At 43.6% G+C, this 25,716-nt stretch overlaps 1 protein-coding gene across 1 annotated transcript in view; it reads right to left on the bottom strand.

Moving 5' to 3' along the window:
* The window catches only part of otog (otogelin), a gene marked incomplete at both ends in the record, with an annotated part of 58,309 nt that extends 32,675 nt beyond the window's left edge, over positions 1-25,634 (bottom strand). Inside the window, 24 exons of the mRNA XM_079291941.1 lie at positions 652-817; positions 1,563-1,606; positions 2,379-2,453; positions 3,902-4,067; positions 5,308-5,520; positions 6,139-6,263; positions 7,053-7,230; positions 7,737-7,869; positions 9,749-9,894; positions 10,690-10,736; positions 11,307-11,415; positions 11,647-11,772; positions 13,382-13,491; positions 14,911-15,017; positions 15,123-15,253; positions 15,799-16,007; positions 16,177-16,298; positions 17,029-17,186; positions 18,096-18,197; positions 20,085-20,180; positions 20,797-21,562; positions 21,604-21,732; positions 24,418-24,475; positions 25,576-25,634. Coding sequence (XP_079148067.1) covers positions 652-817; positions 1,563-1,606; positions 2,379-2,453; positions 3,902-4,067; positions 5,308-5,520; positions 6,139-6,263; positions 7,053-7,230; positions 7,737-7,869; positions 9,749-9,894; positions 10,690-10,736; positions 11,307-11,415; positions 11,647-11,772; positions 13,382-13,491; positions 14,911-15,017; positions 15,123-15,253; positions 15,799-16,007; positions 16,177-16,298; positions 17,029-17,186; positions 18,096-18,197; positions 20,085-20,180; positions 20,797-21,562; positions 21,604-21,732; positions 24,418-24,475; positions 25,576-25,634 — 3,575 coding nt within the window. The remainder of the gene's footprint in view (positions 1-651; positions 818-1,562; positions 1,607-2,378; positions 2,454-3,901; positions 4,068-5,307; positions 5,521-6,138; positions 6,264-7,052; positions 7,231-7,736; positions 7,870-9,748; positions 9,895-10,689; positions 10,737-11,306; positions 11,416-11,646; positions 11,773-13,381; positions 13,492-14,910; positions 15,018-15,122; positions 15,254-15,798; positions 16,008-16,176; positions 16,299-17,028; positions 17,187-18,095; positions 18,198-20,084; positions 20,181-20,796; positions 21,563-21,603; positions 21,733-24,417; positions 24,476-25,575) is intronic.
* Between the last annotated feature and the right edge of the window lie 82 nt (positions 25,635-25,716).

Below are 25,716 nucleotides of genomic sequence, written 5' to 3'. Positions count from 1 at the left end.
AGGACATAGAGCCTCTGTTGTCAGCTACCATCATCTACCTAAGCTCTGATGCTAACTCCTGTGTGTGCATTCTGTAATGAGGATGACTCTCGGTTGATGTCACAGAGTGAAACCACTTAACCCACCTTTCAGGGGGCGACAGGCAAAAGGGATTACGGGGATCAGATGACCGTAATCTACTCCGTGATGTCTGTCATCGGCTGGTTGGGAGGACTTCTGTCTCCTACCGAGCATCAAAGACTCAAAGACTCATTATCAACATCGCCGCAAAAACAAATCCCACTGCCTCACAAGGCATTGAGGATCGGGTTGAGTTTTATTACCAAAACTCAACAGAAGTTCCTATTTTATTTATTTGAATCTCAACAGATTCTTCTGACCAACCCATAGAAATAGAATGGGAGCACGTTCCCATTGGAATCCATGTAGCAGGATGATCACAGCGGCGTGTGCACAGTGGAACACGGTAGTAGTAGTTTTAGGTGCGCGGTCGTGCACATCAGAATTTTTGTAACTTGGCGAGCGTGATCACGTGACTGTCACAAATAAAACACCATTAACATGTCTCGGGATTATGCAAAGAAGACCAATTCATTTTTTTGCTTTAGAAACAAGAAGTCTTAAAAACATTTGAAGTGAATCGTCACTCACCCAGGAGGGCAGGTGCATCCGGCCACGCAGGGCTCATGTGACGAGCAGGTGAGGTTGAGCAGGAAGGATTCGCAGGTGCGCTCGCAGGCCACGCCCCTCCCCGACAGGACGCCATCGTCCCCCTCTGAGCAGTTCTGGTAGAGCTGACCAGCCGGACACAACATGTCTGTGAGAGGAGAAGAAGAATCGCAGGTAAGACGAGTTCATAAGAAGCTCCCGCGGCTGTGATTGTGCTCAGTCGTGATGTCAAGAGAGAGGGAAGATGTGACACAACTTATTTATCTTATTCAACCCTTTATTTAAACGGGAAGTCTCATTGAGATCTCGTTTGTGCAGAGACGCACAGATAATTCACATGCATCACAATTATGAAAAGCATCTAAAGTCTGATTGTAAATACAGAAGTACAGCCTTTTCAAATGTTCAGGGTGAAATGAAAAAGAATGTAACGTCATATATATTTATTCTTGGAGCTTGTTCCACTCGTATGGAAAACAGAATTATGTTTTCCAAGTTCAGTGTGAAGAAAAGGTTTCACCTCAGATTAACAAGTCCTGTGACCCGACATTGAAGGAACTGTATTTGAATGTAACCAGAGAGGCAGACGTCTCTACAGCTGATACCTCCAACACTCCGCAACTCACAACTAAACCATCTGGACTGATAAACAACAGGGAAGAGGAAGAATGTGTGGTTTTGATTTTGGGGTGAACTGTCCCTTTAAGGCGGACCGTCCCACCTTTTCATATAAGATGCAATAGTGAGTGAGAAATGTGTCACCTGTGATTGAGCGACACAGATGAAGAAAGCACCGATGTTATAATCGTTAGTGAATAATACACATTAGTGTGACGTCTGCTGTCTCAATGTCCGCTTAACTGGAGTGAACGTGTTTGATTTAAGAGACTTACCGCTGTCTGGTGTTTGGGACACCAGTTTACCGTTCAGACAGAGTCTGTAAGGGAACACAGAGAGGACAGGACGAAGATGAGGATGCTACATGATGAAGGTTAATGGATCGATAAATTGATCCAGTGTGATTGCAGTTTCTGTTCATTTCTTGTTTTCATTCTTAGTGTTTTTTCATATTTTTATCACATTATTCTTTCTCTCTAGACACTTATGATGGAACGTTTCCCCAGTTACTAGCAGAACAGCAACACTGTATATTAGTATTGGTTTTGTATCGTCAGTCCAGTTAATAGACGTTCACGACGACTACGTCCGCTTATTGTATACAGTCTGTGGTTGTGACTCTAGTTATGCTGAGGATGCTTCATCGAGTTATGATTTCACGGTCTTAATTGAGTTCTATATAGTTCAGAGTCAGATTTTCTAACATGAGTAATGTGTTTATTTAAGGCCGTTACACACCAGGGTCCTTTTTTGAAACTGTCGTGTTGCAACTGACGCAAATTTGTCATTACCGGCAGTATGAATAGTTTTGATGCAAAATGTTTGCAGCCGAGTATTCCGCATTTTGGTGTTGTTTATTGGTGAAGCCCTCGGTGTGTGAAAGCCTTCAGACGGTTTTGTCTCCGTCCTGATTGCAGCGTTCTGGTCCACAAAATAATGATCGTCTCAACCAACTAAACTACAGCGTCCAGTTGTTTTCTCTGAAGTCAGTAAGAAGTGTTTATTAATCATCATCCTAAATTAACATTACATTATTGTTGAAATTGTCCTTTTCAGATGTAGGTAGACAGAGACGGAGGGGAGGAGCTTACTGAACACCTGCCGACGCCATGATCACATCTCCTGGTTCGTAATCGGCTCCGAGGAAACTGCAGGGACACTCGCTCCTGTAACGAGAGCAAAGCACACACGAGATCCCCGACGTAATTATGTGAGAGAAAAACAGATCAGGCTGTGGGTGATGTAAACCAGACTCTGCTCAGTTTGTTATTGTGTAACAGCAGTCAGAGCGGCGGACATCTTTATGTGTACCGGTGTAGCGGGCTAACTTCCCTATAAACTAAACCGAAGTGAAGCTTTACGTTAACGACTAAACCGAAGTGAAGCTTTACGTTAACGACTAAACCGAGGTGAAGCTTTACGTTAACGAATAAAACGAGGTGAAGCTTTACGTTGACGAATAAAACGAGGTGAAGCTTTACGTTAACGAATAAAACGAGGTGAAGCTTTACGTTAACGAATAAAACGAGGTGAAGCTTTACGTTAACGAATAAAACGAGGTGAAGCTTTACGTTAACGAATAAACCGAGCCGCTGAGTCGTAACGTTACGAAGCGTAGAGAGCAAATGAGTAACATTTAACAACTCAATGCTACATCCACACTCTCGAGCACATTGCTGTCACCAGATGAGTGACAACTTTGTTCTGATCATTTTTCTGTAGCATTACAGCATGGTGGAATTAACAAGCTAGTTAGCTAACTTACAGACAGTTGGCTCCTTAGCTAGCTTGTAATTCCACCATGCTTTAATGCTACACCGGTTACCGAAAGAAATGATCGTGTGAAGCCTTATGTTAAAGACGGCTTTGTGTTACCTTAAACAGAGCATTAGAAATAAGCAGATAGAGGACGGAGGAGAAGGCTTTAGGAGGTGAAATCAGTGCTCAAAGTGTCAAATCCACAACAAACGTTTGGACAATCATTTATAAAAAGCATCAGAAAACAACAGTGGATCTACGTGGTGGTGAACTGTGTTAAGCGGAGGCCTTTTAACACACAGGCCAGCGCCACACATCGGCCTCTGTGCTACTTTCTCACTGGTTATCAGATATCTGTGTCGTCCCCGGCCCCGAGCACGGAATGAAAGGGGGGTTTCACGGTGAATTCCTCAATTGTAACCCTATCGCATAGTAAGTAAGGCACTGCGCCGCACTAGGATGTAAAAGAAGAAAAACACTGGGACATTTAAGAGGAATTAAGCTGCATATCTTCAGAGCGAGCTGAAAAGAGAGCGAGCACAATTACCGAGGTCCTCTGGCTCTGAGACGTCTGCAGGGCAGATACAAGGCTTTACACTTAAAGGCTGACCTGAAGCTTCAGAGCAGATACAAATATCACTTTGAGAGGATTCGTTTGGTGGAGTTCGCCCTTTAACGGATGGAGCTGGAACAAGGACACCGATTCTCTGCTGCCTCCGTTAAAACTCAAAAACACAGTAAAAGAAAATTGATTGAATGTTATAGAAAAGTACGTATGATTTCCGTCTCTCTGCTTGTGTTGCTACTTTGTGCACAGAAGTAAAAGGGATTCATCTTTGTTCAGAGACGGCCTCACCTGTGCACACAGGTGTGTGTTCGATGGTTGAAGAAGGACTCCGGCGGGCAGACGCAGCCCTCCTCACACTCCTCCCCGCAGTGCTGCGGGACGGAGAGGGCGGAGCAACGGCGCTGGCAGGACGACACGCAGGTGCCGTACCGCATGGTGGGGGGACAGGTGACCGCTGCAGGGACAGACCGCGTTAGACTCCATGCCGGTGATGGTTTATAACATGCAGGTACAGTTCTAACGTCACAACATCGTCACATTCAAACCTGCAACAACGGAAACAAGACATGTCAACGTTCACAACGTTGTAATAGATACCTTATTGTTTCCTCTTTGCTCCATGTATCTGGTTGAACTGTCTTGTGGTATTTTATATTTCTACTATGCTACCTCCACATCTCCAGGTATTTTTTTGCATTTTCAAACTTTAACCGACGATGAATCACATGACATTATTTGAGGCTGTTTTTTAGCTTCAGAGTGCAAAAATCTTCATAGAACTTTTTTCCACAGATGCAGTCGTACTTTATTAACCTGACGCATCAGACGGTTTATTACACAGAACTATCTGAGAAGCCGTCGTTTGAAAACATAAATACTTAGCAGGTCATTGGATGAACCATCTGTCAATCAAACTTCTGCTGAAGCGAGTTGGCAAAAGTGAGGAAAAAACTAACTTCAGTGTCGTTCTTTGCTCTTCTTTCAATAGAGAAATTCTCTCCAGTTCTGATATAACTGATGCTAATTAAGCATCTACGCTAACCTCTTCACACCCGTATGAGAGACTTTCAGGTACCTACAATGTAAACCCATCGGCGTTATTATCAGACGCTCAGAGGAAATGCTCCGGGAGTCTGATGAAGTGGTATGAAGACTGAATAAACCCACACAGGGCAGAGGTGGATGGGTCAGACTAACACAGGACTTTCAACCAGGAGACCAGTGTTTGTGTGCCAAACGTATTTGGAAGTTACATGTTTTCGTACTTATGGTGTTGTACTTGGTTTACGTAGTTATTTTGAGCTCAACCACAATGTTTTTCCAAAATCTAACAACGTGGTTCACAAGGTTATCAAAGTGTTCTCTGTGAACGTGGAGGAGCGTCACAGTTTGACGCGCTGCTACACGGTGACGCCGTGGGTTTCTGACCAAGCATCAGTGTTTGAGTTGAGGTAAGATTTTGTGATAGTTTTCCCAAATCCCAAAAGTTCTGACACTCAACACAGAGCAGGGAGGAAAGTTTGGGATTTGATATTGGAAGAAAAAAAAAAGAAATGTCTAATAAATAACAGTCGGAGAATCAAATTGTAAATTGTCTTCATGCCTCCTGAGATTCTAACATAAATAAACAATTCACTCATGAAGTCATCCTCTTTGACCCGTGTACAGAACGTGTCATCGCGCTGAGTGCTCACCACAGTCGGGTATCTGCGATCGGAAGTCAACGATGACGGAGAACCGGCGGCAGTGGCGAGCGTAGTGGGCCAGTGCAGAGCAGAGGCACGGCGTCCCGCACTTACAGGTGTCCGAGCGACACTGCTGGTGGAAGGACGTCGGGCTGAGGTACTCGTGGCAGGCGGAGAACAGATCCTGGTTCAGCACGTCACACATCTCCGAGGCGTAGGCCACTGGGCAGCGGGTCGACACAGTTATTGGCTCACAATGTACAAATATAAACATGGGAATGAATCTGCAGCGCAGGCTGACTCAAATAAATCATCTGTCTACGAGATGTGAAAGGAACGCATACATCCTTAATCTACAATCAGAGTTATACCCAATATTAAAGGAATATTTCACCCGAATATGAGCTTTTGTGTATCAATCGCTCTCCCTGTGTTACCTTGAATCCTTAAAGAAAAGGTTTTTCTCTTTCATACCTCCACAACGGACGAAGAATGAAAAAACTGAGAAAAGTCTTGATGAACAACTTGTTAGGAATCGTCCGATTTTAGCGAAGATTTCATACGACTGGACAAGTGATACTTGGATTAAACAGCACGAGTTGTGAGAGGAAACAGATGTTTTGATGTCGTTTTGCTGTTGTTAACCGCGGCCCAGATTTACTCCAAGTCATCAAAACTTGTATCAGTTTTTTGATTCTTCGTTCAACAAATACAACGAACGAATACAACGAATATTGACAATGTTTAGAAGACTTAGACTGAGCCAAACGTCTGACATTGTGAACGTCCTCTCCTTCACCACTCAAACAGAAGAAGCTGAAAGGTAGGAGAGGAACTGACCGGCCTGCTGGTGGGTGTCACAGGGGTCGAGCTGAGGAGCACTCAGGCTGGTCGAACACGCCGACGAGACTCTCCAGGCGTTTCCAAACAGCTGAGGAGTGCTTTCTATCATACCGGACGGAGATCTGCAGTAAAGACATTCACTTCTTATATAAAGCCTGCGTCATCAACGACCTTTTTTCACACGATGACGAGCAGAGTCAGGAGGACTCAGACTTACTGCAAAGCCGCCATCTTAATCTTTCAACCTGCGTTTTTCATCAGGTATATAAGATTAAATCTCGTGAAATAAGTTTAGAATGTTTAGAAGACTTAATTAACTGAAATGTTCAATATAATCAGAGGATGAAAAAAGGACATTTGACACAAAGAGGACTAAGACTAAAGACAATAGATGCCACAATGTAACAGAATATGATGTAGAGGATTCTGCAAGTCATCATTTTAACTGCAAAGTCTACTCTGGAGGTCTTCGGGCAAAGCGAGCTCCAGTTTTTCTTTCTCGTTGCATACGACCACTTCAGTCACCGGCTGTGATGTATATCCATTTACAGCTGTTAGGACAACATCCGCCCTTTATGGCCGGCCATTACGATGCCCTACAGTGGAGCCCCTATTCCACTAACAGTAAATTCCAGTTGGGCGCTCATCTGGCCCGACTAAAAGAGCTGATCAGAGAGAGAGAGGCTTTTGATGCCGAGCCGCCGAGCCAGTGTGCATTACAAAAAGAGAGAGAGGGAGAGAGAGAGAGAGACAGATAGAGAGACAAACAGAGAGAGACAGAGAGAGAGACAGACAGACAGAGAACTTCACCATCACCTCCCTCTCCTCCTCTGAAACAGGAGCGCTCTCTCTCTCCTATATCATGGGAGGAGGGGGGGGAGTTAAGGGGGTCAAAGGTCACACACACTTACAGGAAGTCGTCCTGAATGTTGCCATTGAAGGTGCCACACAGGCCCACGGTGTCGTCCTTCCACAGCTCGTCGGCCTGCAGGTAGAGACGAAACTCCCTCCAGCTGTACTGCAGGCGCAGGCCGAACGCCGTCTTCACCTGCAGGAACATGGACGACAGCTCCTGGATGTGGAAGATGTCTGCGGGGGGATGAGGGAGGACGACACTTTAGGCTTTCAGGTGGCAGCAGATGAGATGATGAAAGGACATATTGCTTTTAGGGCTGGATGATAATTCAATATGATAATTTATCGTCTTTCAATGGAATCATGTCGGGATTCAGGCAATTCCCTTAAAATGTTCCTACATCCCAAAGTGATGTCTTCCAAAACCCGAATAAATCTACTTTACTATGATATAAAATGAAGAATTCTTTACTTCACTATCAAAAGTGTTGTTTATCGGTTTTCAGCTAAATATACTCCATTAATCAACTGCTAGTTTGAGCACTAGTTTTGGATCTGTTTGGCTTTGTACTTCAAGATTTAATGTTTTTCTTCCCTTTATGTATATTTCTATATGTTCTTCATGAAAGGGTCTTGATTGATTATTGGTTGATTGATTGATTGATAGCTAAATACTTTGTCAGAATGTGTTCATAATTGTGTGAACAATGTGTGAAGTAGATAAAAGGTGAAGAAGTTACCATCAGAATAGGGCAGGGAGATGCGGTACTGTCCGGCCATGAAGACCTCGCCGACGTGACTCAGTGTAATCTCCGTTCTTGGATCCTCGTCAATAACCAGGTTCACTGATTGGATGCAGGCCCCATCCAAATTCTGCAATGGAGACGAGATGGCTTGATAACGCACGCTGGGCGTAATCCCAAACAGCAGCAACAGCAGTTCAGATACACAACAGCACTCGCAATGAGAGGGAGATAATGGGAAGTGTGGTGGAGAGAGAGAGAGAGAGAGAGAGAGAGGGGAAAACAAGAAGGGGAAAGTAAGTAAAAAGATTTTACTCTCAAACCATAAAAGCGGTGGTGATGAAAAGTCCTGTATTCAAACTGATGAAAAGTGTAAAGCCTCATAAGCGGCCCCTAGAGGCTACAACGTGCATAACAACCAGAGAAATAAATCAGGTAGTAGCAAGGTGGTCAGAGAGGCGGCCATTTTTATGAACCGTTGCCACTGCCACCGTTGTAGCGAGCTAACTGCTGTGTAAACTAAACCGACTTAGCAAGGCAGGTTTTGTCAGTAACGACTGAAACGAGCAGTCGAGTGGTAACGTTGCGAGGCGTAGAGAGTAAATGAGTAAAGATTAGCATAGGAAAGCACATTGCTATCAACAAATTAGTGACTTTGTTTGGTTCATTTCCTGAAACCAGTGTAGCATTAAAGCATGGTGGAATTAGCAAGCTAGCTTGAAAACTAGTGGACAGCTTGCTAGTTAGCTATCTTGATAATTCCACCATGCTTTAATGCTACTCCTATTCTATTTATATTCATTCATTTCATAGTAACATGCAATTTTTTCAGCGTTCTGTTGAGCATTTTTTCCAGTGAGGTCCGCACAGCAATTCAGTTCGTAATACTGGAAATATATCAATATTGCAATACTTTCATCGCTGGACAATAGTCTCAATCACCATTGTGTTGCCTAATTCGGAATTAGATTGAGACTTCACAGACATTTATATTTAAAAAAAATTTCAAGATTGCCACTTAAATGGTGACCAAGTAGTTTTAGTTGTCTCGATCAGATACTGTGCATACGAGTGATTTTGGGAGCAGTAATACGGGACATTTTGGAGGTCCATGACAGACGTTTCAGGAGTATTTATACCACCACTGGTTACAATCCGTGCAGCAGTTGTCAAAGATATCCCGGACTAACCACCATCACCGTTATCAGGGCAAGAAGATCAATGTCTAACAGTGATTACCAACACTCAAGGAAGTACTTCAAAACTGCACTTTGGTCCATTACTTTAATAAATTACAATTACTTGCTCTGCTGCTCTGATATTTTTAAAGTAATAAAACCTGCACGTCGCTGACAGTAAGCGATCTGCCTCTATGAATCGTCTCTTTCATAAGTGACAGAGCCCCGCAGCCAAAAGGTTTTAGCACCCCCCCCCCTTCCTCCTTTTACTCTTCCCATCATTCACCTCCTGTTTTCCGCATAACCTTCTCTCTGTCCAACTCCCCCACCCCATCCAGCGCCTCTCTTCACCTCCCTCCTCACTACAAAGCCGTCCACAGCTTCTGTCAGTCAGGCCAGATAAGGAAATCCTGTTCAGTTGGCTGTTAGTGGTCTCGGGCCTCTGCTCTGATGAGTGGGACAGCTCAAAGGCTGCTGGGTAATTAAAGGCTTGGAGAGAGAGAGCGAGAGAGAAGGTTGCTTTTTCGTGTTCATTATCTCCCCACAGTTTGATCGACGAGGTTTCCTCGAGGCTTTCATTTCTCTAAGTCGCAGCATGGCTCTTGAACAAAAAAAAACGACCTGGACTCAGCGGGGGATTATCGAGCACTTACATTATGATATGATCTACACGACGGACAAATTGTTTAAAGCTGTAAGCCGAGAGCACTTGCAGAGGCTGATTGTGGAGGAGTTGTGCAGGAGTTTTCCAAGATGTAGAGAAGCAGACGTTTGTCTCAGAAGCAGAAAAAGAAAACAAATAAAAGATAAAGCCGATTGAAGGTGACTCACGGCTCCACAGGGGGCGTTCTGGATGGTGACCGTGAACTTCCCCGAGTTGTGACTCTTGGCGAGGACGTACTGACATGTTGCAGAGAAGGTGTAGATCCGCCCGTCAAATGATTGAAAATACATATCGCCGGTCACCGAGCACTCGCCTGTAGAGAAAGAGAGCGAGACTCTTGTTTCCTCGCTCCGAAACTAGGAATCTTTTTTTCCATCCTTGCTCTGTCCCCTTCCTTCATTCCAGCCTAGAAAGCTACCTTCTTTCTTTGAACTTGTCCAGAAGGACATGCCCTTCTTTTCTTACTCCTTCAAGACTTTTTCAGTCCCGAAACCTGGTCTAAGGGCATCGGTCTATACCGAGTACCGATCCGATACCAGTGTTCTGTGTGGAAGAGACTGGGATTATTCTTTGATGTGTAAGAAAACATCAGGCCTTACTTAAGCATTGCTTCCCTGACTTTGTACAACTAAATTAGAACTACTTAAATTTAACTGGAAAGCATTTCCTTGCACCATATCTTGAGATTTTCCTTCCTTAACCTTTCTTCCTTTCATGTTCCCGAACTAAGATGCCTTGTCATTCCGTGCTTGCTTTTAATCCTCAACTTCTAACTAGGATGCTTCGTTTTCCTTTGTTCCGCAATAGGATGATCCCTTATTTCTTACTCAAAAACTTGGAAGCCTCCTCCTTCCTATTTCCTGAATTAGGGAGCATTTACTTGCAACATATGACGGGACTTCTTCCCGTCTCCCAAAGCAGGAGACATTTTCCTTCTTGGACCTTCACTACGATGGTATTTCCTTAATAGTTCCCAAAGTAGGATCCTTCCACCAAAGATGACTTGTTGAGAGCATCTTTGGGTTGTCATAAAATAATCACCTCTTTCATTGAATTTTAAAGTGACCTGCGGTACAAATTCAACCACCCACAGAGCGAAGGCACAAACCTGGGCAGCTGTAGTCGGTGCAGTTCCACACTCCACCCACGCATGTGCTGCAACAGAAAGCAGAGACGTCCACAGGTGGAGAACATGAAAGACGGAGCTAATCAGCAGGATCACGGATAGAAACTGGACAAACCGAGCCCAGGTGGTCAGATCTGAGAAGATTAAAAGGAGCGCGTGGAGTCTGCAGGACAATCACCTGCTTTTTTAATATATATGTTGATGACATGTCACGATAGATGGTCTCACATTCGTTCATCTAGTTTTCGCTTTGGATCCAAAGGGGATGATGTCAAAGATGTTTGTTTAAATACAGTAAAAAGCATGCAGCTGGTACTCCTCGCACACATTTTTTATGAGATAAAAGAACAATATTTGAACAGGTAAATCAAATCTTCTATCCATTTGTTCACCCAGTCTTGTTATAATGGCATAGGAAGTGACAGAGGGGTTAACAGTGCTTGCTGTCATGTCACATGTCTTGAGCGAAAACAGGAAGTAATGGGGAGAGACACAACAGAAGTACAGCCTCGAGGCACGGCTGTGATATTAATGTGAAGACAGTAAAGCACGTAAAAGCAGAAGCATCTATCGAATGAAGCATGAAGCACAACACTCACCAGTTGCTGCATTCCTCCTGCAGCGTCTGTCCAGACGGATAAAACAGGCCGTGGTACTCGCAGGGACAGTCGGAGGGCGTCACGCAGCCTCCGTCCTCGTAAATCAGACCTGAGGACAGACAGATGCAGCATTCTCTCACGTCTATTTCCTCAATAAAAGATTAGATGTTAATTAAAGGTGGAAAAAGAAAAGCGATGGCCGATACATTCATAGAGAGGAAAAGTTTAATCGGTGGTATATTTTAAGGGCAAAAGATGAGAAAAAGAAAGTGTAATAAAAGGCGTCTTTTCGGGAGAATAGACACAATGACAGATCAATCTAATCTGAATAGATACGCACCATCGGGGCAGTAGCATCCATCCAGGCAGGCCAGCTTGCTGTCGATGCATGTTCGCTCCAGGTTGCAGGAGGCCGGGCAGCAGCTGATGCATTCCCTGTACTGCAGACCCAGGGGACACTGCTTCGCTGGTCGCGAAAAAATTAAAACACAACATACATATCAAAAAGTGTTTACTGATGAAGACTGACAATAGGGAGATCGGACAACATTGGAGAGCCTGCTGTGTCGGACGATATCGCCACTACAGCCTTTAGACCTATTATACAGTTGAATAAACTCCTCTCTGATACACGTGAAGCCAAATTTAATGATCGCTATAATTGCATTTAGCTAAATCTCGTTTATCTGTTGACTTGATTAAAAGTTCAGCAAATGTCTGCAATGTTAAATTCATAGTATATATATATATATATATATATATATATACTTCACCAGCTGATTGTCTGTCTGTGTGACAGGCAGTAATCCAACTTTCAAAAACAGAAAATAATAAATTAAATATATTCCTGTGTGCATGTTGACTATCAAAAGTAAACCACGCTCTGTTATAGATGCAGTTCCCCTTAGCAACAGTAAGCTAACGCAAGACAGGCTAAATCCGTACACATCGGATCAATATAAATGATATTAACGGTTTCCAGGCACCACTGAAAGTAATGAAACAAAGTGATTACATATTTACATTTTTTTATGGAGGTAGAAATGTGTTCGTTAACTTTAACTGTGCCCACTAGGTAGCCTCTTTTCCACCAGCTAATACGTTAGCATCTTATGTTAACAACAGCTAACAGTTCTTTAGCTGACATTAAGTAAGCTACAACTACGCAAACATGTTATTTATAAAATAATTTTGTGGGTTTCCACGCACACCACTGAAAGAACTAAAACCAAGCGATCTGGTTACATTTTTAACGTTGATCTTAGGAACAGTTAGCTAACGGTTCTTTGGCTAATTCATTAGGTAGGCTACGACAGTGCACTGATCTGATCGACATGAATTATTTCAGTAGGAAATGTGATTATATTGACAATTTTTTACATTAAAAGGTAACAAAATGTAAGAATTTGTGTTATTTTCACAGTGTATTTGTCGGTCCCGTGCCTAGTTCACCTCTGTTTAAATATAGAGCGCTGCAGCAATAAGTCCTAAAACCCAGAAATGAGTCGATGTTTTTGCACTTCGAGGTCCTTCCTCTCGAAGTCAATGTTTGTTCATGTGTTTTTGGTTAGATGCCTGAAATAAGGTCTGCGCTTAAGCTTAAGATATTTCAACGTTTTGTTCTACGATATAAAATACAACATACAATATAGCGGTTGCTAATACACAGCCTCGATGTGCATACTCACACAAATGCAACCGAGGCGTAGTTTTTTTTTTATAGCCTAACGTTAGCTTTTTACTTCTGCCGATTGCATTCACGCTTCAAAAATCATAAAAGTGGTGGTCATTATTTTGCTGAACAAAACGTAACTAAGAATCATAACCTTGTGTTTACCACAGAGGAGATTTTATTGCAATAATTCAAAATCCAATGGAATAATCCCATTGGCTTTTTGTCGAGGGAACGAGTTTTCTTACAAAATGACATCACCCCTTCATGAGTTGTCTATATTCTGATTTAACTGAGTGGGCTATCTGCTACACGAAGTCGTGTTAGGCTGAATTGAAACGTGCAGCGTTTTTCGGGGTCCCTCTGTGGCACACAGTTTGAAAAACAGCTGGAAAAAACGTACCACACTGAGGAATGTGCTGCCTCCAGTCGTGCAGTGGGTGGTCGGCGTGGGCACAAGCCCGGGCGTACTCGCTGAACACCTGGCATACCACATCACCGTTGGGACCCGACCTTCAACGGAGTAACAAACAGAGAAGGACTCTTTGAGCGGAGCCAGGAGAAAGGTGTGGCCACATGAGCCAGGTACGCCGAACTGATCAGACTGCTGAGAAACAAATAACTACCCACCAGCTGTGTCGCCCTATTGAGTAAATCTTCCAACTAGGCTGGCTAAAGCTGGAAAAAAGCATTTGTTGTAGTGTGTCTGTCACAGTCATCTGCAGAGGTACAGTTGTGTCTTTATCACCAGTATCTGTTCCACCTCACTCTGAGTTCACTTTAAACAGACTGCCAGGGCTAATGTTACTAACAGAGAGAGGGCACGTTCAGGATCATGGACCTGAGCCACCAAAACACACTAACTGAGAAAGCTGAGAGTGGGATCGTTTCAAACCAGACAGTAACAAGAAGTGCTAACAGTGTTTTTTGTGATCCTGGACTGAAAGGTAAAAATCCAGGATTTCTCAAAGCACACCTCAAGTGACTACACAGAGAAGTGTTATGCCCAATAAGACATTACTAAAACATTAATCCAGCTTTATTAATGTTAAATTAGTCACTAAAGAACTTCTGTAAAGACTTCTTTATGTGATTAGACCACAGTATATAAGAAGTGAACGTAGTCATCGTGACATCACCCATTGGTTTGTGGACTGCTGTTAGGAAGCCTAGCGGTTGACGATTTTGCCGTCACCATCTTGTTTTTTTTCTCGCAACCAATGAAAATAAATTACCATATTTGGACCGAGGAGGAGTGACGTAGAGACGTAGAGACGCCGCATACGTCTCTGGTAGAGACCTGTCAATCACAGTAAGCCCCGCCCTAAAGCATCCCCTGCTTTATGGTCTGTGTGACTCTAAATGGACCATAATGTACTAAATGAACATCATGCTGTATTGAAGAAGACTTGAAACTAGAGATTGAGACATAAACTCATGTTCACAATGTTTACTGAGGGAATAAATCAAGAGAGAAGTAGAGTCATTTTCTCACATTGCTGTGATCGACAGGTGTCTCTACGTCACTCCTCCTCAGTCCAAATATGGTAATTTCTGTTCACTGGTTGCAAAAAAAACACGGCCATAATCCAAGCTGGCGACTGCAAAATTGTCGAACTCGAGGCTTCAGAACACCAGTCCACAAACCAACGAGTGAAGTCCCGATGACTACGTCCACTTCTTATAGACAGTCTATGATTGTCCCCTGACCTTACGTCTAACACCAGTTCAAACTGTACAAAAGAAATATCTCAACAACACATTCATGCTCCTCTGAGGATGAATCCTTTCCATTTTAGACAATCCAAATCATCACAATATCTGAAAAACAAACGGATCAATTCCCATTCCAATTGCTCTGGATATTCACGAGCCACACTGGATGAACCTCTATGACTTCGGTGACACTGGATCTGGATCAGGTGTTCTTACCTGCAGAGGTCGTTGGAGCAGCTGGCCATGTAGGACAGCGGACTGACCGAGTCGTGGCAGCTCTGAAATGGCGGCTCCAGCAGCATCGCACACACCTCCTCCACTTTCTGCGCTCACGAAACACACAAAGACAAGTTGTTACACTCGCAAACATACAAGCGTGCACATTCCTCTCTCCACAGTTCTTTTTGTGTTGTTATCAGACGCCTCACCAGCAGCACATGAGCTTCCACTGCAGCACAGGGCGAAGAGAAGCCGGACGGCACCGCGGGACATCGGGCCTCGTGCGGCTCGGCCTCCACCCAGCTGTTCCCAAACATTTCCACTTCATGAGTCAGCACACCTGAGAGAGACACACGTCTTAAAAAAGGCCTGCTGAACTGAAGGCTGGAGATTATAATTACATTGTGAATACCTTTATATGCTTGTGCAAAATGATTGATGACTGGAATTAGTTGGTGCTAGTTTACGTATGCGCACGTCATATTTCGTTTTACAGGAAGAAAAGGTGATTTTATTTTGAGATTAAAATACAAAGAAATACATTTTTCTTGAAAACCTTTTTTTTTATATATATTAGTAAATATATTAAAATTTTAAATACAAAACATATGACGAACTTAGAGTAACATGATGCATTGTTATCATGTTTCATAAGTTTGCTTGTAATAATGACTACAACCTTTTTTTTACAGTAAAGTCTGCTGCCCTGCAATGGACCGACATCATGTGCATTGAGTTAAAGTTGGGTCGTGATTGTGCAGATTTAGAAACGGCGAATGTATCCATGATGCAACGCGCGGTCGGATCTCTTGCTCACCATAGAACTGAATGGGATCCGTCAACATATTTGGTGTATTTCAGCCGTTACAGGCAGAAGGACCGTACCGTAACTCGTCTTCAGGTCGTCCTGGACATCCGCGTTGAAGTTCCCACACAGGCCGCAGGTTCTGCCCACGAACTCCGGGCTGAGTTTGATGTAGACGGAGCCGCTGCGTCCCTCCCAGGCCAGCGTGAAGCCGTGCTGCTGCGTCACCAGGACGTACTGGGAGATCCGCTCCAGCTGCAGGTCGTGGATGCGATGAGGCAGCTGCAGACTGCAGACAAGAGACAGAGAATGCGCCGTGATACAGACGCCACCTCCTCCTCTACACACGGCATGCATCTACACACAGAGGAAATGCGAGATTCTCATTTCAGTCATGTGACATGGGACATTTAAAGAGCGAGCAGCCTTTGACAAACAAATAAGAAATGAATGAAGACCTTTGACCCTCGAAGGTGACGTTGGTGGCGTGCAGCCGAACCTCGCCCTCCCACGGGAGGAAGAGGCTGACGGACCGGTGGCAGGTGTAGGGGGCGGAGCTGCAGCCCGGGTCATTGTGGACCTGCATGCAGCAAGATGCAAACAATGCATAATAATAATAATATACTGGTGGTTTTTCATGTTTTCCCTCCATTGACTGCATCACTTCTTATTGACTAAACTTCCAAAGTTCTCCTGGTTAACTGAAGTGCTTTCTCTTTGTTTTAACCTGATTATACTTTTGAGTAAAATAAAGTTTCTATGTCTATTCTAGTGAAACAATTAGTCCAGCAGAGACTCTCCCCGCTACAGTCCTGCACAAATGAAGAAAGAACAAGAAATAACCGGATGAAAAGAAGAAATCACAGACAACTACTTCAGCCCCAGCTCTGCCCGAAAGAGGTTTAAACGCTGAAACGTGAGCCCTGACGTTAACACAGAAAACGTCCACTCACCTCCCTCTAACATGCTCCGCTTCTTTGATTTGCAGCATTTCAACTTAATATTTTCTTTGTTTATGAAACATATGAATCATCATAATGTGTTTGGATCTCTTGGCGTGCCCTGTTCGGTTTGGTTTTCTCATAGACAGATATGGTATCTGTTACCTTTTCACGGGAAACAAAGTCCCGGTCTGTTGCAGATGCTTTCAAGGCATCGTGGGTAATTGCAGTATTTAATGGTAATTGACTCTAACAACCAGATAGCTTTCACTAATCTTCCGATGCAAATCTTTTACCTCAGGGGCTGAGACTTGGAACGTCGCAGGAGTCAGAAAGCACAAGTGTTTTCAGAGCGGGGGGGTTACTGACCTGGATGACAACGCTGGCCTGGGTGGTTTCCTCACAGTCCCTCAGCAGAGTGTACGTGCATCGACCGGGGAAGTGGTAGTAGAGGCCGTCAAAGGTCTCGAAGTTGTACTGACCCCACGACCGACACGTCATCTCCCTCTCAAAGCCGGGATTTGGAACTGGGCCGAAGAATTCAGGGAAGAAAAGGAATGATGATGGAACGAAGGTCACGTCTAAAAATACTTTTATTTACTTCACACAAGAGAAATCATTGAGTTTGATATTCACCCCTAATGTCCGACTGTTTCTTTAAAAGTGAATTGTCCGTCTCTGTAAACCCGTAGACGTGTTTACAGCGCTTCTATTAGTGAACTGTTTGTGACAGTTGAACGCACGTTTTGCGTGATTACGTGATTTTGTGGCTCGCGCTAGCTTCACTGCATCGAGCACAAACCAAGCTGGAGAGACTGCTCAGCTCTGATTGGTTGGTCTAATCTTGCAGACGCCATTAAGAGCAGCAAAAGGAGGCAGAGAATATCTGCAGGATATCGTGACAGTTTGAGAAAATATGACTAAAAGTTACCAAGAGCAGCTTTAATAGAGCTTTTTGTGCAGCTCTTTTCTCAGGGAAACAATAGAGAATAAAGCAGATTACTGCACTGACATTCAGCAAATGACAATTCATTTATATTGGAAATAGATGCAAGTATCTCACCCTGCTGGTAGTTTTGTGTCAAAGCATTAGCGGCAAACATTACTGAAAGTACCAAAAGTAAAAGTACGCATCACTTTAATGTTGCAGTTGGTAAAGGTGGAGCTGACTTCAATGACTTTATATTCTGATGGGTGTATTATCTTCAATAATACACCAAAACGTACTATTTAAGTACGTTTTGTATTCGTAATCTAAATCTGCAAAGGAACAAAAGCTGTCAAAAGCCGTTGATAATTGCATTATGAAACACAGAAATAAACAAAAAATACTTATTTAATCTAGTTCAATTACCACCATTCCCAATTCTCTAGTTGTTACAACGGTTGGTTGATTTTCTCATGTTAAACATTTAAACAGCAGGTGTGTGGTGCACCTGTCTGACATCTGTGTCCAGTGGCCTGATACAAGCTGCAGTCACATGACTCCGACTGAACGCACTGTCCTCCATTCAGGCAGGGAAACACACACGGCTCTGCTGAGACAACAAACAGTTACACACTCCACCAAGGAGTCATTGCCACTCCTCAGGTTTCCTTCATTTTGTTTAATGAATGAATCTAACGGATGAGTTTAATCATCTTAAAGTAAAGAAGTACAAATGAAACACCAAGGTATGGTTTACATTTTGAACCACCTTGTCATTCGCAAGTCCCTTCATCATTTCAAGTGCTGATTGTAGAAATAAATGTTACATTAAGCAGGATTTCTGGTTTCTAATCATTTTGTATTTTATAGTTTTAAAAAAGTGAGAGGAGCTGATCAGCTTCTTTTATGTTGCATTAAATTCATGTCAACCGCCGCAAAACGATCCGCGTGCATCCAGACTAAGAACCTCTGAAACAGATGAATAACTGAGGATCTGCAGGTCAGGACTTTAAGTCAAAAGTCGCCATCTGTCAGCGCTCGTTTGGAGACGTCGGGCTCCTCCAATGTTCCGGTCGAACGCACCAATAAACCCCAAACGATGGCTCCTCATCCTGCTATAACACCATCTGCTCAGTGGGCTCACAGCTTGTCTGTTGGGTCAGCCACGTCCAACACAAGCGCAGGTAACACACAGGGGTTTTAATCAGATAAAAGCTGTTTCCCTTCTGCTCCCTTGTGAAAGGGGCAGTTAAACACATTTAAAGACATGTTACACAACTTTCTAGTGCTGCAAAAATGGCATCAGGGTTGTTTTTCAAACTCTTCAGCAACAACACCGCTGGAATGCTTTACACCAACAGGCACAAAACAGATAAAGTATCTAATGATTCAGGACAGAGAACTGCGTAGTGCAACCCATTCACCAAAGTACTTTAATGTGGGAGGATTCTTCAATGCACAAGTTATGGCGAACATCCAAGGGCCAATGCAGGTTATAAAAAGTGTCTCTTGGTGATGGGTTTCATATTGTTGGACTGGTGGAGACTAATTCTACAAAAAGTATTCAATACGATTGAATTTATTTGTACATCCCAAAATCACAAATTTGCCTTAGAGGGCTGTACATTTTGTACAGCATAGGACATCCTCTGTCCTTGGACCCTCGCATCATTAAACAGGGGAAACTCTTCCCCCCCCAAAAAAAGCTTTAACAGGGAAAAACATAAATAGTAGCCTATAATACTGATAGATCAACAGTTATTAAAGGGCCAGCGTGTAGCAATACAGACGATCTATTAGCAGAAATGGAAAATAATATTCATAACTGCTTTCATTAGGCTTTAATCACCTGAAACTAAGAATCGTGTTTTCGTCACGTCTTGGAAAGGGAGGAGTGAGCAATCTGCAACCTCACCACAAGATGGCACCAAATCTTACACACTGTTCCTTTAAGTTGTCTGTAGTTTGTTGCCATAACCATGATTTTTTCCCCCCAATATATTATATTTTGGGAAATACAGTTTCTCTTACTTTCTCTTCAAGAGTTAGATGAGAGGTCAATACCACTCCCATGACTCTCGTGACTGAGCTTTAGATATGTCAGTGGGCGTATGATTTACCTTTGGACAAAGCCAGACTAGCGTTTTTTTCCATGTTTACACTCTTCAAAATAAGCTTAAAATCGCTCAAAAGACATGGGAGTGGTATCTTTCTGTTCATCGAACTCTCACCAAGAAAGCCAATAAGCATTTTTCCCAAAAATGTCTATTATTTTAAAACCACTATGAGTAGGATTTGAAAATGTCAGACTTTGGCGTCCCCCTATGGTAGTCTCTAAAGGGACTGGGCTGGGAGTACTCAGAATACAAAATTGAAGACAAAACACAAACTGCCTCAATTTTCACCAGTATTCTCTACATTTCTTTACCATCAAAACAATCAAAATGGCGGCTTTAAGCTTGAATTTAATTCTCTATCTAAACCTTTATAAACCTACCTTGAATCCTACGAAACGATGACCTCAGGGCTTCTTTCGCCTGCTTGACGAGCAGTGAAATGTTAGCTGGACGCTCGTCTCCGCTGACTGTGTTTCCTGGTGAACCGGATGATGATTGGTTGGATGGCACTGAGCCGGTCTGTGATTGGTGAGATGGTGTTGACAGTGATTGGTTTTGTGACGTGAAGCTGGATGAATCGTGGTGCGATGTGGTCGAGCCGTTTATGGATTGATTAGCTCCTGTTAAACTGGTTGGTGATTGACTGGATGTTGAGGTGAGTGATGATTGGTTTGGTGTTTTTGGGCTGGTTGTTGATTGGTTTAATGGTGTTTGGCTAGATGATGATTGGTTAGGTTTTGATACGATTTTGGCTGGAGCATTGCTGACTGGCACTGTGTTGGTTGGTGATTGGCTGGATGTTCGTGTTCTGGTTGGGGAGCGGCTATGTGATGCCTTCTTGGTCTGTGATTGGCTAGGTGGTGTGGTCTTTGCCTGCAATTGGCTGCCTGGCGCCTTCTTCTTTGGTGATTCGCTAGATGGTGCCTTCTTTGTTGGTGATTGGCTAAGTGGTGCTTTCTTAAGTTGTGATTGGCTGGCTGGTGCTGTATTGGTTGGTGTTTGGCTGGCTGTTGCTGTGCTGCCTAATGATTTTCCTGCTGTGATTGTTGGTGATTGGCTTGTTTGTGTTGTGCTGGTTGGTGATTGGCTGACTGGTGATTTCTTTGTCTGTGATTGGCTGATTGGTGCTGTATCGGTTGGTATTAGGCCGGCTGTTGCTGTGCTGCCTAATGATTTTCCTGCTGTGATTGTTGGTGATTGGCTTGTTTGTGTTGTGCTGGTTGGTGATTGGCTGACTGGTACTGTTTTGGTAGGTGAGTGGGTAGTTTGTGTTGTGCTGCCTGGTGATTGGCTGGTTTGTGTTGAGCTGCCAGGTGATTGGCTGGTTTGTATTGTGCTGCCTGGTGATTGGCTGACTGGTATTGTTTTGGTAGGTGAGTGGGTGGTTTGTGTTGTGCTGCCAGGTGATTGGCTGGTTTGTGTTGAGCTGCCAGGTGATTGGCTGGTTTGTTTTGCGCTTGTTGTGCTGCTTGGTGATTGGCTGGTTTGTGGTGTGCTGCTTGGTGATTGGCTGGTTTGTGGTGTGCTGCCTGGTGATTGGCTGGTTTGTGTTGTGCTGCCTGGTGATTGGCTGGTTTGTGTTGTGCTGCCTGGTGATTGGCTGGTTTGTGTTTGTGTTGTGCTGCCTGGTGATTGGCTGGTTTGTGTTGTGCTGTCTGGTGATTGGCTGGTTTGTGTTTGTGGTGTGCTGCCTGGTGATTGGCTGGTTTGTGTTGTGCTGCCTGGTGATTGGCTGGTTTGTGTTGTGCTGCCTGGTGATTGGCTGGTTTGTGTTTGTGGTGTGCTGCCTGGTGATTGGCTGGTTTGTGTTGTGCTGCCTGGTGATTGGCTGGATGACACAGTTCTGGATGCTGTTGGACTAGATGGTGTCGTGGTTGCAGATGATTGGTCAGAGCTGACGGTCCGTGAGGAGGTGGGTGTCCTCTCCGTGCTCGAGGACGTCAGGTTGGACGCATCGGTCCGGCTGACCGGCGAATGACTGGAGGAAGACGTGTTGGTTTCTAACGCAGCAGCTACTGTCTGGAGGTCCTTCAAGGAGAGAAACAGCCATCTCATCCAACAGTTGCAACCATTCAGTCATGCAGCCATAATCTGATCCTATCTAGCAATGTTTCAGAGCCTCTTTCAACCAAATATGTTAAAACTGATCATTTTTCATATTGGGCCTTGGCACCGTTCGGCAAAGAGCGCAAGGAGACAATTCCAGTAAACCAAAACTAAGTCCTTGTTTGATTCATTCCGTGAGTTCAATATGAAATCAAGAAAATATGAAAAACAAGCTCGGCTCTCGGGTGACGGATTAATTAAGATTTGATTAAAATGTAAAACACCCCACAACTTCTTTTTACAATTCTGTGTTTCATTAAGGCCACAATTTCTCCCAGGTTTACACCGGTTGTTGCCAAACCAGAGTCCGGACTGGTGAGGATGGCACCAGGGCAGCACTGGGAAAAGAAGAAGCTCAAGTGAAAAGATCGGTCATCCGGCCTTCATGAGCGACTCCTCTGTGACTCCTGACTCTTTCCCATTCAGGTCTACAACCCCACCCTCCGATCCACCACCGCTGCTCTTTGTTGCATGAAATATTCAGCGAGGGGACGTTTATCTAGTGGTGTTTCTTTTTACTAAAATGTGAACTCTTCCTGAGGTCACGATGCAGAGCCGCAGAAAATCAAAGGTTCGGCTTTGGAAGCTGTCTTCGGAAGGAAAATTGAATATCTATCTGGAATATTTCAGCATAAGTTTTATAAGTTGAAAACACGAACTGCAGCTTTGATTAAATAGAAAGTTGGCATTCACAAACCATCAGTCGAATGTTGTTTCTACAATTTGAGCCTCCCCGGATACCTGAGCTCTCAAACTGAGGCTTTCATCTCAAAGAGCAGGAACAAAGCAGATGGCAATGATGAAGGGTAGGGGGGTACGAGGGGGGTGTGTGACTATGAATCATTAATCACTGATTAGCATCAGCAGATATCGATGCTGAGCAGGTCAAACACAAACGCAAGCAGTGCCGCCCCGGATGACACGAGGTCGATCGGCTCTCTATACCTGCGACCTGTGCTACTAATTACATCCTTCGTTTACTCGCCTCCTATAGTTTGGACCGGATTCTCACGCCTCTCTGAGCCAAAGGGGACAAAAGAAGCGACCGCATTCAGGCTGATGGAGGCTCCGATAGCGGAAGAGCGAGGCAACAGACCAGGCTTCTATATATTCCTGCTGGGACTCCCCCACATGTCTGTTTTCTGAGGAACAAATGTCACCGCAGAGCAATTTTCCGTTTTACACGCTGAAGTGCACATCAGCAGGGAACAATGTGAGTTTTCAGCTCTTTACGTGTCATCCAGGTACCGTCTCTGCCTGATCTCAGGGCCAATGTGTACTTCTTTTGTGCAGAAATACACGTTTTATTTTGGCTGTTTTGACTCAACCAACTATTTTTTACCACAATAAAACCACAAAACACCATCAGGCTGGTCTCATCCAGCATTTGTAGCAAAAGCTACAAAACATTTGTAGGTTTCCCACAAAATTATTTTGAACAGGTTACCCACGTGATCATGAACGAGGAAGTATAAAGGCAGCGAACGCACACGCCAGGCTGGCGGGAATGGGTCGAACAAACAGGAGGTCGCTGTTCTTTCCCCGTCTGAACATGTTTAACTGGAATATATTTGTCACGTAACTTGCGTTCTTCAGTAACGGCAGCTCAGTCGTAATTTTAACCGAAACGAAAAGCTATTCCTGAACCTAACGAAGAAGTGTTGTTGCCTAAACCTAAATGAGTTTCCTGTGAAGAAGGAAGTTTATTTTTAAAACTCCGTATGCATATGAACCCTTTGAGGATACGTTGATACTGTTGGTGACGGAAAGTTTTTGTGATTTAATTCAAATAGAATTGTCGTCATCTTTAAAGCTGCAGTGCGTAGGAGCTGGCGCTATCGAGCAGTGAGGTTGCTGATTGTAAACCAGCTGAAACTGAAAGACGGCGAGCGTGTAGGACTACGTGAACGTCTCTGTTTGCTTTGTCCCTTCTGAGCTACCGTAGCAACATGGCGGCTTCCTTGAAGAGGACCCGCTCTGTGTGAAGATATAAACGGCTCATTCTCACAAAAACAACGATTCTTATCTTTAGGTCATTCTACACGAAAGAAACATACATATTAATATTATATTCTATTTCTGCCAATAGATCTCCCTAAATGCCTCACAATGCTGAGTTCCACATCTCGTTCTTTCACTACATACTGCAGCTGTCCTTTCAGAGAAAAGCATGCTGGCTTACGACCTGCAATATTCCAGCAGATGTAGAAGCACATCCTGGTATTTGTTGGCATACTGCATTTCACATGTACTACGTAGTAGGGCATGCTACATCATCTTTGGCACACTAAGTAGTAGTCTGCTAGTATTGGTATTGGAATGCACAGACTGTTCCTTCAAAATAATGGCTGCCACTTGTCTATGCTCCTTTGCATGAATTATGAATCTGTGAATAAGGAAACAGTGGAAGTTTATACTGGAGCTACTGGAACGCTGTGTATGAATGATTGGGATAAAATCTCTGCAGGTGGCGGTTTGATCTTTTCTTTTCTCCGGCTCAGTGTTTTGGTGTTGTCTGTGCGTTGCAGATTTTCTCGGTGATCTCTGGCTGTGTGTTTGCCGCCTGAAGCAGCTCCATCAGCATCAGTGATCAATGCGGCGGCCTACCTGCCCTCCCTGGGAAGCGGTGTCCCATTTCTGCTGCTTTATCCTGCTGCTCCCGGTGCTGGGACAGAGAGAACAAGGACAGGTTTGTTCCTGCTTTCAACCCCCCCGACACCACAAACCCACCACCAACCAAGCCACCAGGAACCCCCGCCCCCCCCCCCAACTACCAATCAATCAAACACTGCCTGGTCCACGATATACACTGACAAAGGGCCGCCTGAATCAGAAGCACAGCTCAGGCTGCAACGGCTCAATGTAATAATCAGTTGATCCATAAAATGACTAAATAATAGTGGAAAATGTCCCTCACATTACAAAGATCACATATTTAAGCTGATATGTTTACTTTAACAGTCACAAAAACAATATTCAATATATTAGAAATAACTAACACAAATAAAAATAATAACTAAAATAATAAAAATCCTGAGAAAACAGCAAATATTCACATTTGAGAAGCATGAATTATTCGATGTATTCTGTAAAAAAAATGATACTTGTTATAAATAAACTTATAGATATTTATGTAAAAAAGTATTAATTGATTAATCGACCAATCCTTTCATCGCTTGTTACAACAAAAACATGCTTTAGTTATTCTTATTGTTATAGATGATAAGATATGGGAATAAAACACATAATACTTAAGGGAAGATATACATGTATGCATATATACATATACTGTATGTATATATAATCTATATATATATATATATATATATAAAGAAAGAAAACATACATGTAATTCAAATAACATCAAACAGAATCCATTTTAAATATGTTAAAACATTAAAAATAATACATTTTTATTGAAATATTGAAATAAAAAGACTTACTTATTAAACTGCTTCCCGTCAGAAAGGTTCACTCTGTCAACACCCCAGGACAGATGCGCTGAAATCAATAACAACCGAGACGGTCAATGAATGAAACTAAAGTGAAGTAAATCCAGTTCAACACTGTGACAAGAGTTTCATTTCATCCGGAAACTCTTGAAAACAACAAATGGAGGATTTAGGAGTTTGATTCGGCACAAACTCACCTTGATAAATGAGGATAAAACACAAAGATAATAAGTGAAAAGGCCGTTTCCGGCCTCGTCTTAAACAGGGATCCATTCGTGTCTCGCGGATGTCAGTGGGGTCTGGACAGCATCACCTGGTGAAGACCCTCCGGCTGGACTCCCGCTGCGCCCTGCGCTGCTCCATCCGGATCATCCGCGAGCGGCCCCACCGCGCGCCTCAAGACCACGCCGCACCTGCTCATTAGCATAAAACATGCGCGCGGTGGGCGGAGGGT

This window comes from Melanostigma gelatinosum, assembly GCF_949748355.1.
Source record: "Melanostigma gelatinosum genome assembly, chromosome: 2".
In the NCBI taxonomy this organism is placed as follows: domain Eukaryota; kingdom Metazoa; phylum Chordata; class Actinopteri; order Perciformes; family Zoarcidae; genus Melanostigma; species Melanostigma gelatinosum.
This window is presented reverse-complemented; position numbering and strand designations above follow the sequence as displayed.